Source organism: Psammomys obesus, unplaced genomic scaffold, assembly GCF_907164565.1.
Source record: "Psammomys obesus unplaced genomic scaffold, mPsaObe1.curated_primary_1811, whole genome shotgun sequence".
In the NCBI taxonomy this organism is placed as follows: domain Eukaryota; kingdom Metazoa; phylum Chordata; class Mammalia; order Rodentia; family Muridae; genus Psammomys; species Psammomys obesus.
In genome coordinates, this window is record NW_026586383.1 from 8,534,630 (window position 1) to 8,551,613 (window position 16,984).

Below are 16,984 nucleotides of genomic sequence, written 5' to 3' on the forward strand. Positions count from 1 at the left end.
TCTCCAGCCCTATAAACATTTTTTTAAACTTATTTTACCCTTTTTTTTTTTTTTTTTTTTTTGAGACAGGGTCTCATGTAGCCCAGGTTGTTCTCAAACTCTCTGTGAAGCTGAGGATGACCTCGAACTCCTGGCCCTCCTATCTCTACCTCCCAAGAGCTAGAGTAATGAGTGTGCATTGCCACACCCACCATTTGGTGTCTTGTTTTGATTATGGGTTGTTGTTGTTTTGGTTTTTTTGAGACAGGGTTTCTCTGTATAGCCTTGCCTGTCCTGGACTCACTTTGTAGACCAGGCTGGTCTTGAACTCACAGAGATCTGCCTGCCTCTGCCTCCCCGAGTTCTGGGATTACAGGTGTGCGCCACCACACCAGGCTTTGATTATGGTTTTTAAGACAGGGTTTTGCTGTGTCACCCAGTCTAGCTTGGAACTCACTCTGCAGACCAGTTGGCATCAAACCCCTCAGGGGCTGAGATTACGGGACTATACCACCACACCTGACTGCAAGTTATTACTTAATGATCCCAGGTTTCCAGTTACTCTGCAGCGTCAGCCGCTGAGGAGTGAAAGCACTCCTTAAACCATGTGTGTGGGATGAGTGTAAGTCCCAGTGTGGCTGGAGGTGTGGCTCTCCCCTGAGTCCAGGGGCCCTGGGCTTTAGAGACCCCCAGGCTGATTTTCAGTGCCTCAGTGATTCTCTTGGGGGCCAGGTAGGGTGTTGGAGCTCCTTGGAGGGGAGGGGCAGACATTGTAGCCCTGAGAGCCTTGGCTCATTTCGTGTCTGTGGCCACATAACTGCTTCCTGTGACTGAATGTCACTAAATGTGGAGTGAAGAATTGATGGCGTCTGAATGGATTCCAGATGGAGAACCAGTCTCCCTAAGGCATGGTCACAGGGCCTTGGCTTTCCCTGTCCTCTGTCATGGTGGTTTCAGTGCTTTAAACTAGCACTGCTCAGAACTCGGGCTGCTTCTGACTGGGTCTCCAGCACTACCTGCTGAAGTTTCAGCTTCCATTCTCTACAGATCATGGTGTGTGTGCCTGTGTGTGTGTACCTGGTGTGTATGTGCTTATGTGTGTGTGCCTGTGTGTATATGAGCTTGTGTGTGTCTGTGGTGCTCAGTAGCTTACGGTGTGTGGAAGTGAGTCCTCTCTCACCCTACTTCCTTCTTTTCCAGAGAATTTCCTTGGTCAGTAGCTTTGCTGCCTCGCTGTTCCTGGGTGGATACTCGCCCATCGACTACAGTGATGGTAAGCCTGGTAATACGCTGAGCGACCATGGGGACTGCAGGGCCTCATGGCATGGCTGGGTAGCGGTCCTGGCAGCTCTCATCAAAGATGGACTGGGTGGTCCTGGCTCAAGAGCACTCACAAGGTAGCAGGCCACCTGGCAGCCATGGCTGCAGGTGTCTACAGGCTTCGCTGGAACTGGGATCTACTTCAGAATCTTGTATATGACCTCTGTCGGGAGGCTTCTGAAGTCCCTCTGTAAGGTTGTTGATGACAGTGCAGGGAAGGAGGAAGAGCAGGGAGGGAGGAGGGGCCTGCAGGGAGGGAGGGGAAGAGGAGGCCTGCAGGAAGGAAGAGAGGAGAAGGAAGGAGAAGGCCCCCTAGGGAAGGTGTTCCTTGCTGATCTTGGAAGTGACAGTCCTTCCAGTTTCATCCTTCTGATCATGGGGACCAATCTGGGTCAGGGTTAGGGTCACCTCTCAAGGACTGAGTACAGAGGCAAGGGTCATTAGGGGCCATCTTGGAACCTGGCTTCCACAAGCCATTTACTGTTTTGTTCATAGTTGGCACACTTATGAATTGCATTTATTTGTTTATTTGTTATTCAGCCTAGTTTTATCTGTGAGACATAGCCTCTTGTAGCCCAGGCTGGCTTTAAACTTACAGTGAAGCTGTAGATGACCTTGAACTCTGACCTTCTTGCCTCTGCCTTCTAATTTCCAGGGTAACATCGTCAGCATTTTGGATTTTGTTTTGTTTTAGGGTTTTGAAATATAGATTCACTTTATTTAAGTGTGTGTGTGTGTGTGTGTGTGTGTGTGTGTACCTGTGTCAGGTGTGGGTGGAGGATGGAGGCACTGGACTCTTCTGGAGCTAGGGGAGGCAGTGAGCCACCTGATGTGGGTCCTGGGGACCAAAGTTGAGTCCCCTACACGAGTCGTGCATGCTTCTAATCAGGGAGCCATCGGTTACTCTCTGGGTTTAGTTTTTGGGGACAGGGTTTTGATGGGTGCCCCAGGCTAGTCTTGAACTCATTAGATAGCCCAGGTTGGCTTCAAACTCCTCCTGCCTCTGCTTCTTGAGGTGCTTTGGTTATAAATGTATGCCACCATGCCGCACTCAGAACTGTGAACTTTTGGCATCAATACTCTGATGAAACAGAAGTGATGTCACCTGGGAGTAAGTTGCTGGAAGAACTCACAGGTGAATGGGAGTGTTTTAGTCCATTTCCTGTTGGTATAATGAAGACACCTGGGACCTGGTGATCTATAAAGAGAAGTTTGTTTGGGGGCTGGGATGTAGCTCAGCTAGTACAGTGCTTGCCTAGAATGTGCGAAGCTCTGGGCTGTTCCTGTATCATCCTAAGTAACTGGGTGTCTTGGTGTGTGCCTGCTATCCCAGCCTTGGGGGTTGGAGGGAGGATGACCCGAAGTCCCAGGTCACGCTCAGCTACATAACAAGTCAGGGTCAGCCTGGGAAATGAGACCCTGTCTCAAGGAGGAAAACAAACAGATTTTTGACTCACAGGCGCTTGAACCTGTTTGGCAGCTAGTGAGGCCTCCTCATATGATGTGTGGACAGCAAGTGTGCAGCTCACATCTCTATCTGGAGAGATGGCTCAGCAGTTAAGAGCGTGTGCCTGTCTTGCAGAGGACCCAAGTGCAGTTCCCAGCACCCATGACCTGTGGATCACAACCACTAGGACCACCAACTCCAGGAGACCCAACAGCCTCTTCTGGGCTTTCTGGGTGCCTGCCGCCATGTGCACAACCACAGTCAGACGCAGTCACAGTATTAAAAACAACAAATAATAAATTATTTATATAAACAAAAGTAATGAATCTTAAAATATAAAAACTACCATCACAAGGACCCCACCTTACATGCCTTTTCCTGGAAGAGGCCATGAGCTCGGGACACCTGAGGGCTGTCCCCTATCAGGGCAGCCCCGGGACACAGGGAGCGATTTCTGATTGCCGTGGTGTGGGTCAGTTCTTGTCTCGGGCCTCAGACAGCAGGTTTTCAGGCCCCCTGTGTGGGGGGAGGGGGTGACAGGGTGTATGGACATGGAACCTGCCGCTTTTGCATTCGGCTCTTAAGCGTGCCACCTTCCTTCTGTGATGAGACAGGGGACCTGGGCTCAGTTTCCCATGCCCCCATGGCAGCTTAGACCATCTGAAATGCCAGCTTCTGGTGCCTGCGGCACTCTCTCTGGCCCCCACCACTTCCTATATGTGCTGTAGGCACTCATTTACATAAAAACAGATAAATCTTCTTGGTAAAACAAACAAAGAGGCCCAGCCACACATTTGTACTAGAGAATTCACTTTCTCTGCCGGTTTTGCCCATCTCCACCAAGCTCCCTTCCCCCACACCTGTTCTTGGTTTTGTTTCCTTCCGTCCATCCTTAGGTTCTGGAATGAACTTGTTACAGATCCAGGAAAAAGTCTGGTCCCAAGCTTGCCTTGCCGCCTGTGCCCCCCATCTGGAGGAAAAGCTCGGCTCACCCGTCCCTTCGTGCTCGGTTGTGGTAAGTCCTCTTTCCACCAGTGACTCCATTGTGGATGCCGGCTCTGCTGATGGAGCCTAGAGCCGTGCACACACTCATGCATACACATGCATACACACATGCGCACACACACACACATACACACACATTCGTGTTTTCACGTAATCCTAAACTCAGCATTGGTCAGGATATCTTAATATCTGGGTAAAGAACTTGAACATAGCAGCTCTCAGGTGCTTGGCTAGATTCCCAAACTATCTGAGGATTTCTGGGTCCTGCACACCTAGGGGTTAAACTACACAGAGTCGTGGAATTCCGCTCTGGCATGGAAGCTGGCAGCAGGCAGCTTTGGAAACAGAAATAGGAAGGATCTGACAGAGTTCAGGCCTGGGGTCACACTGGCTAAGACTGGGCATTGGCTCACACCGACACTAAAGCTGGCGCTGCTCAGACCTGCCTACTTACTGTTTACTGCTGTGTTTTGAGGCAGTGTTTCCGTATAGCCCTAGCTGGCCTGGAACTTGTTATGTAGTCCAGGCTGGCCTCGAACTCAAAGAGATCCACGTTCCTCTGCCTCCCAGGGCTGAGATGCAAGGCGCGCGCACCACCACAGCTAGCTCGGCCTGCCTCTGTTTAACCGGTGTCCTCATCTGGGGATAACACGGTTTCTGTATACAGAGACCCTTGTGCATATGACATGAGCTGCAGGGGCTTGAACGGGCTTCAGATAGTGGTTAAGGACATTTGACCATGAATGTAGTGCCACCCGTTTGGAATGGCTGCGGGCTGTGCACACCCAGTTGTGTTCTGGTTGCCTGGTCCTGTTCTTGGCCACACTGCTTAAAGAGGGTTCATCTTAAAGCAGCCAAGGGGGACTTAGCTGGTCTTATCTCTTCCCACTGTGTGGGGTCCACATGTGGACAGAGTGGATACCAAGTTACCTTGCTGAGTAGCAAATGTTACAGCACAAATTGTTTTGCTCTACACTGGGGCATTTGTAACATGCCATGTTCATTAAGAGTTACACTTCAGAAAAGCAGGGGGGTGGGGTGGCACATGCTTGTAACCCCAGCACTAGGGGAGGCAGAGGCAGGCAGATCTCCGAGTTCGAGGCCAGCCTGGTCTACAGGGTGAGTTCCAGAACAGCCAGAGCCATGCAAAGAAGAACCAAAAAGTTAAGCGTAGTTATCTGTAAGATATCAGGGTCACTAGGTCTGTATACACAGCCCTTGGGATGTTACGACCCTCCGTGGCCTTTTGAATTGTGTGAAATTGAGAGCAAGACTTTGTCTAAGACACAGGCGTTGCTTACCTAACACAAGGAGCCTTCTCAGAGGCAAGGGTTGGAGGAACAGGAAAGGACCAGTTCTGAAAAATGCATTTTCACTTACTGACAATGCATCCAATGATGATGAAGACTCACCATGGCTTCATGCAGGTCTCGGCCCTGCTGGAAGCAAACTTTTATGCTGGGGCTTCCCTGACTTTGTGCCCCATGAGTGTGGAGGGCGTCTGAGAGAGCGTGGGAGCCTGTGACCGCTTCCCGCTTTTCCCCAGGACAACCCCAGCTTTTAGGGGCTCCTCTGTGGCTTCTCCCTGGTTGTCTTTGGGGTGCCCAGTGGCACTCTTGGGTTCCTGCCTTCTTGTTTTCTTTAGTGTCCTAGGTCACCCCTCCAAGTTACAGCCCCGCCACACTCTGGCTCCCGAGGTCAGGACGCATTCTCCCAGGGGTTGGCTTGTTCTGATGGAAATCCAGAACACAGCTGGCTAGAAAAGATTCTTCCCTTTTAGGAGGGGGAAAATCCTTTAAATGTGTGTTTCTTTAAGGCAATCTTATTGGCCTATGTGGCCTGTGACTATATAGTCCATAGTGGCCATCCTCCTGTCTCAGCTTCCTGAGTGTTGGGATTTTATAGGCATCAACCACCATGCCCTGTCCGTCCGTCCTTCCTTCCTTCCTTCCTTCCTTCCTTCCTTCCTTCCTTCCTTCCTTCCTTCCTTCCTTCCTTCCTTTTTACTTTCTTTTTCTTTTTTTCAAAACAAGGTCTTTCTGTGTGGCCCTAGCTGTTTTGGAACTCTGTAGACCAGGCTGGCCTCAAACTCAGAGATGTGCCTACCTCTGCCTCCCAAGTGCTGAGACTAAAGGTGTGCGTCACTGCCACCACCACTGCCCCCCCGCCCCCCGGCTTGCCCTGCCCTTTCTAAACTCTTTCCAAAGAATATTTATCTTTTGGGGGAGAGATGGGCTCTACTCTTGTTTTAAAGGGGCCTCGGCTCCTTAATGGGTCACCTGCCATTTTGATTCATTTTCATTACTACTATTATTATTATTATTATTATTATTGGTTTCTCATGACAGGGTTTTTCTGTGTAGCCCTGGATGTCTTGAACTCAGTCTGTAGACCAGGCTGGTCTTAAACCCACCCTTAAACCCACCGAGATATCCCTGCTGCTACCTCCCAAGTGCTGGGGTCAACGGCGTGAGCCACCAGAGCCCGGCTGTTATTATTATTAATTATTATTATTGTTATTATTATTATTTTGAGACAGAGTGTCTGGTTGTCCAGGCTGCCTAGAACTTGCTGGGTAGCCAAGGATGAACTTAAACTCCTGTCCCCTCCACCTCTGTGTCGTGAGTGATAACATTACGTGTGTACCGCCATGCCTGGGTTAAATGCTTTTTTAGATTTGTTTATTTTGTGTGTAGGAGTGGTTCCCTACACATGTGTGTGTACATGTGCATGCAGTGCCCCGCAGAGTTCAGAAGAGGACATCGGATTCCCGGAGCTGGAGTTTCGGATGGTTGTGAGCCAGCATGTGGGTGCTGGGAACTGAACCCGGGTCCCCTGCTGCAGCTGCAGGTGCCTTCTGCTGCTGAGCCGCCTCTCAAGCCCTTCCCACGCCTGGGGTTCCCTGGTGCTGGGGATCAAATCCACTGTTTTGTGCATGCTAGTTGAGCGGTGTGCCAACTGAGCTGCACCCCTAGTCTACCCCCATTTTCTTAAGACAGTCTCATGTAGCCCGGGCTGGCCTTGAACTTGCTTCATAGCCCAGGCTAACCCTGAGGTTAGTTTTCTTTAGAACATTGTTCTGTGTACTTGTCTATCTGGTTATTGTTAGCCCAGTTGCTGGAGTAATAAAAGAGTAAGGCATGCCCTGTATCTCTGTGAGCTTTCTTACTAACATCCTGTTACTTTTTTCTTCAACATTGTATCCGGAATTTGGTGTTCACAAAGTAGGTACAAGTGGAAGCTTGCTATGTTCTAGCTCTCCTGAGTTTATCAAACTCAGGTGGTCCTCCAGGTGACCGCAGGCCTGTGGTTCTAACCCTGGACTGGGCTCCACCTGCGGAAGGATGAGGATGTCCAGGCTCTGCCTCAGATGCCTGCAGCAGCCTCATCGCCCGAGATGTGGAGGATCCCTCAGCTCCAGTCATCTGGAGCCAGGAGTCTCCTGGGTTTCGGGGAGCTGAACAGGCTGTGGCTACCCACACAGAACAGACATGCACTTCCTCCCCAGGGAACCATTTCTTCCTACTATGTCCAGCGCTACGGATTCTCTCCAGGATGCCAAGTGGTGGCCTTCACTGGGGACAACCCAGGTACGTATCTCAGGAGAAGTTACTCTGGAAGAGGACCAGCAGGGTCGCCTGACTTCCTTCCTTCCTTTTCCGTGTGTGCGTGCGTGCGTGCATGTGTGTGCATGTGTGTGTGTGTACATATACATATTACATAAACACACATACACATTGAGATGGGGTCTTTCTCTGGAAGCCTAGAGCTTACTGTGTAGCCCAGGCTGGCCCAGATGCTCATCAGTCATCGCTGTGCCCAGCCTCCTGGGCACAGGGAGCACAGAGGTGAACCACCACACCTGATTCTCACTGGTGCACTTGTGTGCGCAGACGCAGGGCAGAGCAGAGGCCAACCTTAGCCATCTGTCGTTTCTCACACGCTGCCTACCTTTCTGCTTTTAAGCTGGGTTTTTCACGAACCGGGAAGTCCCAGGTGGACTGTACCGGCTGTTTGTAGAGCCCCAGCGATCCATTGGCCCCCATCTCCCCAACACCGGGGTTTTAAGCGGGTGACAGCATGCCCAGTGTACCCAGCATGCCCAGCGTGTCCAGCTTATTGATGAAGCCTTCTTCTGTGGGTCTTTCCTTTCCCTCTGAATTATAGCTCTTTGTATCAACCTCGGCCTGACCCCACTACCCTCAAAGGCTGCTCCGGCATGGGCTCAGGCCTGTGCTGCCTTGGTGAAGGTTAATGGGCAGAAAGAAGGTGGTTCTCTCCTCACCTCCATCCCCTTCTCTTCCAGCTTCTACCTCAGCCCTCCAGCCCTTCCCTCAGGACACTGTTCATCTCTGTACGCTTGGCTTTGCTTCTTGTGGCACCCTCTACCTTGCCTTTGCTCCTTTAGGGCCTCTCAGGGCCTCTCTGTGGTCCCTGGAGAAAGACCAGCTGAGTCACACTGAGGAGTATGCTGTGCGCTGTACTCCAGCCGCACAGGGAGAGCCACCCTTTGCCTAACGAACCTTCAAAGGACCGTTGGCATTGAAGGGGCTCTACTTGTCGACTTCCTCCTGCGCATTCATGAGCCTTCACCCTCTGGTCAACTTGCTGTGCTGGTGTCCAGGCTTCAGCTGCCCTGCCCTGCTGCCGCCTCCTCTGGAGGGAGCTTCACCTGGTCTCCCATGCTTGGGCATGCGCACATCCTGGAAGCACGCCCCACGGGCAGTTCAAGGGTGTCTGTTTCTCTTCCATTTCTCCTCAGTTCTGTTCATTCCATCAACATTTAGGTGGCACCAGCTATGTGCCAGGTTTTCTTCTGTGGTGTGGGCACTGAGGGCTGAGAAGGGTCGCTGCTGGGAGCCCTGTGTCTGGGTCACTTGCCATGACCTCCACTTTTCCTTGGTTCTCTGGCCTTCTTAGAGTTCCTGATAGTGGTGGCAGTTTGTATTCCTGAGGGAGGAGCCATCAGGGGCCTTGGCTGGAGGGATCTGTCCTTTGACCCCTTTCCCCTTTTCGGTTCCTTGAGCTTTCAGCTTGCTGACCTGTGGGCTAAGGTGGAAGGTGGCACCTGTGCCACTGTCGAGGTGTCACTACAGCTTGCTCTGTGGGTCCCGAGTGACTCCTGCTAACCACACGTTTCCCTCCCACTCTCAGCGTCCCTGGCAGGCATGAGGCTGGAGGAAGGTGACATTGCGGTAAGGTGACTTCTCACGCCTACAGACTTCCTGTCCTGGGGACCAGGATGCTGAGTGTCAGCTGTATGTCTGCTGCCTCTAACGTGGGCGGCCCACTGTCTTCCCTCAGGAGGTCATTGCCCTTCGCTGCTGTCAGGCATGACCCCTGCCTGCTTGACAGTGACTAGTCTGCTGGGCATAGCGGCAGAGGGTTGGACAGGGGCCAGGGTACTGTGAGCTCCCAGGTGCGTGGGAAGATTTAATCTTTGGCTTGCTGCATCTGGCAAGGAAGCCATTTGGTAAACTGTTATTTTTGATGATTCTGTGTTAAGTTCTAGAAAGTCAGTAATGGTGTCCCTGAGAGCTTGAGTCTGGGTAACAGACCCTTGACCCGCCTGGTGTGGCGAGAGTAACAAAATAAGGGAGGGGGCCTCTGAGGAGGTGGGGGTTGTTGCCTGCAGTGTGGGGAGTGATGTGATTGGTGACGGGGTGGGGACAGGGAGACTACAGAGGGCATTGCTGACAGAGGGAGCATTTGTAGTCAAGCCCTAGACACCTCGCCCTCTGCTTGGCTCTTCTCAGGTCAGCCTGGGCACCAGCGACACCCTGTTTCTCTGGCTCCGGGAGCCCATGCCTGCCCTGGAAGGTCACATCTTCTGCAACCCGGTGGACGTGCAGCACTACATGGCCCTGCTGTGGTAATCCTGCAATCTCTGCGTTGGGGAGAGGTGGTGCAGATAGATCTGCCACAACCAGACTCCCCAAGCCATTTCTACTAAAGTGCTCCTGGGTAGCCACGACCGCAGGGGCATGTGACTTCCCACCTTGACAGCAGAACCCTCTGGGAAAGAGCCTGAGACCTAGCATCCCCCAAAGCTGGCCACAAACTCTGCCTCCAACGCTGTCCCGTGTGCCACTGGTTTGGCAAGGAAGGCATTTCCTTCATGGTGCTCTTGACGTATCTAAGTGTCCCCTCAGCAAATGGTCTGGGGAGAGCTTGCTTCCTGACAGTTCTGTGTGTGGTGTGTCCTGACCACAGGCCTTTGGTTCCTGGTGGAGACTCCCTGGCTTAGAAGGCTTTTGAGCTGTAAGCATCAAGAACCATTGGAGAAAATTCAGGTCTGGATGGGCTGGTACCCAGCCCCGTTGGAGAGCTGATCCAAAGTATCAGCTAAATGGGCTCTAGTGTGGCAGCCTCCAGCATAAACAGATCCTAAGATAAGCATGGGTCCAGCACCTCCCAGGATGTCCACAGAACCCCAGGAGAGCCTCAGATACTTGAAATTCTGGTCGCTGTGCCCTGCCCATGGGCTGTGCCATGCCCATAGCCTGACCTGGAGACCCTCTACCTGGGACTCTTCCAACATCCCTGGGTCTATTGCAGGAGTAAAGTTTAGTGGTAGAATCCTTGCCTGGCATGGGAGGCACCTGGGTTCCGACCTTAACAACAGAAAACCCGGGAGCCCAGAACTCATATTGCGTGTGTTTCTGCAGCTTTAAAAATGGCTCCCTCATGAGAGAGAAGATCCGAGATGAATCTGCTTCCTGTTCCTGGAACAAGTTCTCTAAGGCCCTGCAGTCCACAGAGATAGGGAACAAGGGAAACTTGGGTAAGCCGGGCCTGTGGACAGGGGCAGCGAGGCTTGGGACACCATGAGCTGGAGGTGTGGAGTGGTTGGGGGGATGTCCTTTCTGTCTACATGAGCTGGTGTGGGGCCCCAGGTTCTGAGGGTGGGTGGGGTCACAAGGCTACCTTGGCTGTTTTTCCATGAACCTCGAGTGAAAACTCAGACTGGTTATGGATCTTCTGCCCCTTCAAAGCCCCTGGTGGCAGCATCAGACATGGCTGTCCCAGGATCCACTGCGCCCTGCTGCTTCTCAGTAGCAGCTTTTTGCCCCAGACACAGTAGTACCAGGCCACATCCTGAGGGAGGAAGGGGCTTGTCTCCTTGAGCATACCTCACTTGGCGCTCATGGTAGTGAGGCAGCTGTTTCATCAACTGAGCTGCCGAGTGTAAATAAGAGTTGCCTCAGAACAGCCCAGGCTTCCCAGTCCCCTCTGTCCTGTGGGAGAGAACGGACTGAGGAGGTCACTGGGCTCCTCTAGGGGATGGGAGGAGGCCTGCAGCCCAGATGACCTAACTTGTTTTGTCCTTCTTGAAGCCTTTTGAGAAACTGTTCTTTGCTCTGGGGCACTGACAGTTAATCCTTTCCTGGTTTTGCTTCAGGTTTTTATTTTGATGTAATGGAGATCACCCCTGAAATTATCGGGCGTCATAGGTTTAATGCAGAAAACATTGAGGTACTTACGTCTTTTTTGTGCATCTTTTTTGTATGGTTTGTGTGCATGTTTGCGTGTGTGTTGCTGGTACACGTGCATGTAGCAGCTCAGGTTTGACACTGGGGGTCTTTCTGGGTTGTTCATCCACCTTTTTCACAGGGACAGACTCTCTCAATCAAACCCAGAGCTTGCTCAGGGCATCCTCCGATGGACTTGCAGACAAGCTGCCACGCCCACCGGGCATTCAGCCTGCACCATGTTTCTGGGGCTGGAGGATGATCGTGGCCCCAGTGGATGTTGGGGGGACTTCTGTGGGACACTGTAGTCACTGGAATAGTCAGGTGGACATAGGTTAGGTGGTGTAAACATTACACATGCAGTGGAATGCGTTGGATACGATATAGAAAGTTTGCTGGGCATGGTGGCACACGCCTTTAATCCTAGCCCTTGGGAGGCTGAGTCAGGCAGATCTCTGAGTGTTCCAGGACAGCAGGCTATGTAGAGAGTTCTTGTCTCAAATAAACAAAAAGCACAGAAAATTCATCCTGGTTCTCATATTGGGGTGGAGTTCAGTTTCTGTTTATATAGAAGAGATTCACACGACTGTTCTCATACACAGTCCTAAGCTTATGAAGGAGGAAGTAGGGTTCTTCATTCATTCATTCATTCATCCACTCAATAGATATGTCTTATTTTCCAGATTTACTTATTTTATGTGTGTAAGTGTTATCGTGCATGGATGTATTTGGATCACATGTGTACCTGGTGACCTCAGAGGCCAAAAGAGGACATTGGAGCCTCTGGAACTGGAATTATAGATAGTTGTGAGCTGCCATGTGGGTCCTGGGAATTGATCCCCAGTCCTCTGCAACACCGGTCAGAGGTTTACTTCCTGGTCGGAGGGGCTGGCCCCAGTCTGGCGGTGACTGCCGTCAGAGCTGTCTTCATGTTCCACAGTCCTTACCATGGATGCTCAGGATAAGGTCATGGCTCTCACTTATCAACCATCTACTCTGCGTTCTAAGCCCTGTCAACCCAGTTTGGTAGTGGTGACCTTAATAAAAACAGTGTGAGGAAAAAGAACAGGGCAGGAAGATCCACAGGATAGTCAAGGTCAGAGCGGAAATGTTAATGTCAGAACCTGAACCCTTAGCTGCCTGAGACCGCACTGTAATGTCACTGAATCCTCAGAGTGGCACACCGGTGAGGCGTGAGCCATGCCTGTGAGAGTCGTGTCTGTATGAAGGTGCAACAGGTGAAATTGTTGGTTCACATAGGATCTCTCTCTCTCTCACACACACACACACACACACATGTACATGCACGCACAGACACACATGGACACTCAGAGGCCGTCACACAGTGCCTGTTTTCTGGAGACAGGTCTCTGCGTTCCCGGGGGATGTGGAGATTCGAGCACTGATTGAAGGACAGTTCCTGGCCAAGAGGATTCATGCTGAAGGCCTGGGCTACCGAGTCAGTAAGTGAGCGGCCAGCTGGGTGTTCTGGGGAAGGGGCAGGGACAGAGGTTCAGAGACGGTGTCTGTTAAGGATCTCACGTCACGGGGTGCTGTGGGGAGGAGGTGGGTGGACTTGGTCCTGAGAAAGTGATTCAGGTGCCTGTGAGCAGGTTAGGAGCAGAGCCGAGCGGCCTGGTTCTCAGCTCTGCCGCTGCTTACCTGAGCTCTAGGTCATGAACTGGAGCCATCGGGAGAGGTCTTCCTGTGTCTGCGGCCATGTCTGGGGACATGGACATGCGGGTGGGAGGGCTGTGTTCCCGGGCCGTGACTGGGCCTCTCAGCTTGATCGGAAAGAGTGGTCATGCGGTACTGCCATGGACGCTCGCAGGACTGATTGGAGAGGGCAGACCCTGGGCTCGGGGAAGCAGATGACAGGAGGAAGGAGGGCTAAGAACTGAGCTGCTGAGCAAGCAGGTCCAGAGCTCTGCGTCTCCACCCGCACATGGACCGGAGCTGCTCTAGGGGCCTTCAAGAAGCCTGGACGAGAGAACTCGTGTCCAGGTGAAGCACTGTTGTGTGGTGCTGTTTGTCCTTTATCCCAGCACGAGGGAGGTGGGAGCAGGCGGATCTCTGTGCGCTTGAGGCCAGCCTGGTCTACAGAGTGAGTTCCAGGACAGCCAAAGCTACACAGAGAAACCCTGTCTTGAAAAACAAAACCAAGCAAATCCTAAGGACACAAAGACACATACCCAAGTGACTTAATTGCTGAACCATCTCTCAGCAGATTCTTTTTAATTTATTATTATTTTTTTATTTTTAAAATTTCACTTTATATGCTGGGTGCTGGTGGTGCACACCTTTAATCCCAGCACTCTGGAGGCAGAGGCAGGTGAATCTCTGTGAGTTCGAGGCCAGCCTGGTCTACAGAGTGAGGTCCAGGACAGCCAGGGAAACCCTGTCTTGAAAAACCAAGAAGAAAAAAAAATTCATTTTATATGTATGGATGTTTTAACTGCAAAGATGTCTATGTCTCATGTGCCTGGTGCCTGCAGAGCCAAAGGAAGTCATTGAAGGCCCTGGAACTGGAGTTAGAGACAGCTGTCAGCTGCCACGCAGGCACTGGGAATTGAACTCGGGACCTCTGGAAGTACTCTTAACCTCTGAGCCCGCTCTCCAGCCTCTCCAGCCCCTCTTCCTTTTTTTTTTTTTTTTTTTTTTTTTTTCATAATTCAATGGAACCCAGGACCTCATGCCTGCTAGGCAAGTACTCTGCCATTGAGCTATGTCTCCAGCTCTCAAGCAGGATCTCTGAAGTACACATGCCTACTACCTACATGGGAGAGTGCGTGTCTAGGCTGCTGGGTGGACTGGCCAGCTCAGGTTTTGTTCTTGGCCTGTCATCATCATGTTTAGTTTTAATAGTGTGTAAGAATAAAAAGGGCATTTCAAGAATAGACACACATTCATAAGTAAACAATTATATGTGAAATAGAATGTTGTTTGTTGGTCTGCATTGGGCATGGTGGCTCATGCTTGTCGTCCTAGTACTGGAGAAGTGAGCTCAGGTAAATCAAGAGTTCTAGGTCCTCCACTACTACATAGAGAGTGTGGGGCTAGCCCAGACTAGATGAAGTCCTAGGTCAGTCCCTGTCAAGGGTGGTAGATGCCTGCCACACTTACAGGAGACCGGAGTTCAGTTCCTACCAAGTGTAACTCCAGGTCCAGGAGACCCAGCACCCTCTTCTGGCCTCCACAGCCTTGCATATGTACATTCACCTACTCAGACCTGTGCACATGAAATGAAATAAATCTTTTAAAGGGCAAGATAATGGTGATGATGATGATGATAATCACCCCCAGTCATCCTCCTCATCACCCCACCAAAGTGTAAGGTTTGGATAGGAGGCCCTTATCACTTCAAGTAAATTACTTATAGAATTGGTTTGTTGGGAGATGTTTTTTCCTTTTTTTGGGGGGGCAGAGGGGTGAAGCAAAGTGGCATGGTGGTGGTGGACTCAGGGCCTTGCTGGGCAAGCATCCTGCCAACTGAGCTACAAACCCGAACCCCAAGTTCTTTTTAAAATGTTTTTCTGGTAAAGACAAAGGCAGAGGGACTGTAGATTCCCAGGCAAATTATATGTGAGGAGCCTTGCGTGGGACAAGCCAAGCTTGGTGTCTCTCCATAGGCGTGGAAGACCCACCAGAAACCATCCACGGCTGAAGGACGTCCTTTCTGCCTTGGGAGAATTGCTACAACCATTTCTTTTCTCTTTCACCTTCTGTCTTACAGTGCCCAAGTCAAAGATTCTGGCTACGGGAGGAGCATCTCACAATAAGGACATCCTGCAGGTACGTGTGGTGGCCTGCACCACCCGCCACTTCCTGCGCATCTGGGAGCGAGCTGTCTTCCTCCTCCCCCTTATTTCCCGGAACAGAGTCTCTCACTGACCCCGAGGCTCACAGGTTTGACTAGGATGGCTGGCCAGCCAGCCCCAGGGACTTGATTCGCCAGGGCTGGGGTTACAGGCATGTGCTGCACATGGATTCTAGGGAATTAAAGTCAGGTCCTTGGGCACATATAGCACCTATAGCTGAAGGAGCCATCTTCTCAGCTCTCCATCATGTCTCTTGTTGCACTCGAGGTCCTGGGTTTGATTCCCAGCACTGAAAGTAAGAAAATAAATAAATGTAGTTAGGGTTTATATTGCTGTGATAAAACACAGTGAGCAAAAGCATCTTGGAGAGAAAAGGGTTATTTCTCCTGAAGGTTCTAAGTCCATCCCTGAGGGATGTGAGGGTGGGGAACAGTGCGGGACCCTGTGGACGGGAGCTACTTACTGGCTTACTTATGGCTTGCTCAGCCTGCTTTCTTACAGAACCTAGGAGTACCTGCCCAGGAGCGGCCCTAACCATGTCAACTACCAATTAAGAAGATGCCCCTTGTCTACAGGCTAATTTTATGGAGGCATTTTCTCAACCATGTTTCCCTCTTTTCAGATAACTCTAGCTTGTGCCAAGTTGACAAAACAAAACAAAACCCCAGGACATAAATAGCTAAAAGGCAGGGCATGGCTCAGTTGGTAAAGTGTTTGCCATGTCAACATGAGGGCCTGAGTTCAGATTACTAATAAAAATTTAAGTCTTGGTGGTCCATGGGGAAGTGGGACAAGAGTGTTGCAGCTCTGAGGAGAAGTGTCTGGGCAGTTGGGAACCAAGGAATGCCACAAAGTCACGTTATCTAACAAACCTCACACAAGGGACTTCTGGGAAGGACACCAGAGGTGTCGTCTGCCAGAGCAAGAGGCAGGCTTATATAGGGTTTCTTGCTGGTGGGGTGGAGCTTTCTGGGGTGCCTCAGGATTGGAAGGATTTTTTTTGCCCTGATTTTGGAGCAAGCTCAGGGATTGGTGGGATTCTGTGGCCTGATCTTGTGTTTGGTGTTTTTTTTTTTGTTTGTTTGTTTGTTTGTTTTGTAAACTGGGACCAGCGACTCTCCCTACTTGAGGGCCTGGGAGCAGCTGTTACTGCCATTAGAGAAGTCTGGGCAGCGGAGCCTCGCTGCTTGCAAACCTGGAGTTCCTTACAGAGGGTCTCTAGGAGTGCTGGCCAGCCACTCTAGCCGTTTGTGAGCTGGAGGCCAAATTAAAGATTCTCAAACAGTAAGGTGATGTGATTGAAGAAGACCCCAGATGACCTCTTACCTCCACACGTACCTGCACACATGAGGATTCCCCCCCCCCCACACACACAAACACACACAAAAGTACAGGGGGCTGGATGTGTTGGTGCAAACTTTTAATCTCAGCACTTGGGAGGCAGCAGCAGGTGGATCTGTGGGCCAGCCTGGCCTAAATAATGTGACACCGGCCAGGACTATATAGTATGAAAAAGCACAGGGCATGGCGGTGCTGCCTGTAGTCCCTGCACTCAGGAGGCTGAAGCAAGAAGATGATGGAAATTTCAGCTACACAGGAAATTTCAGGCTGGCTAGAGCTCTGTCATAGGATCTCGTCTTTTAAAGGTCCAGAGACAGCCTGGAGACTGTAGCCCTTCCTGGGATCTTCCTCCAGGTCATCCAGTCCCATCACCAGCTCCACGTGGCTGACCATCCTTAAGGCAGCTGTGGTTGAATGGAAGGCGTTAGAAGACACGAGGAAAGAGAGCCTAGAAGGCTCTAAATCCTCTCTCTGAGTGACAACTCACCCACTCCAGCTTCTGTGTCCCCCAGGTGCTTGCAGATGTTTTTGGGGTCCCTGTGTATGTCATAGACACCACCAGTTCGGCCTGCGTGGGCTCCGCATACCGAGCTTTTCATGGT

The 16,984-nt window shown here is 51.3% G+C and overlaps 1 protein-coding gene across 5 annotated transcripts in view; it reads left to right on the top strand.

Annotated features, from left to right (window-relative positions):
- Xylb (xylulokinase) overlaps positions 1-16,984 on the top strand; it is a 33,851-nt gene that overhangs the window by 12,388 nt on the left and 4,479 nt on the right. For all 5 annotated transcript variants that reach the window (XM_055601569.1, XM_055601570.1, XM_055601571.1 and 2 more), the window contains 10 exons: positions 1,180-1,252; positions 3,643-3,761; positions 7,260-7,341; positions 8,906-8,946; positions 9,508-9,623; positions 10,420-10,535; positions 11,154-11,227; positions 12,590-12,686; positions 14,957-15,015; positions 16,895-16,982. In XM_055601569.1, the coding sequence (XP_055457544.1) occupies positions 1,180-1,252; positions 3,643-3,761; positions 7,260-7,341; positions 8,906-8,946; positions 9,508-9,623; positions 10,420-10,535; positions 11,154-11,227; positions 12,590-12,686; positions 14,957-15,015; positions 16,895-16,982 (865 nt within the window). The remainder of the gene's footprint in view (positions 1-1,179; positions 1,253-3,642; positions 3,762-7,259; positions 7,342-8,905; positions 8,947-9,507; positions 9,624-10,419; positions 10,536-11,153; positions 11,228-12,589; positions 12,687-14,956; positions 15,016-16,894; positions 16,983-16,984) is intronic.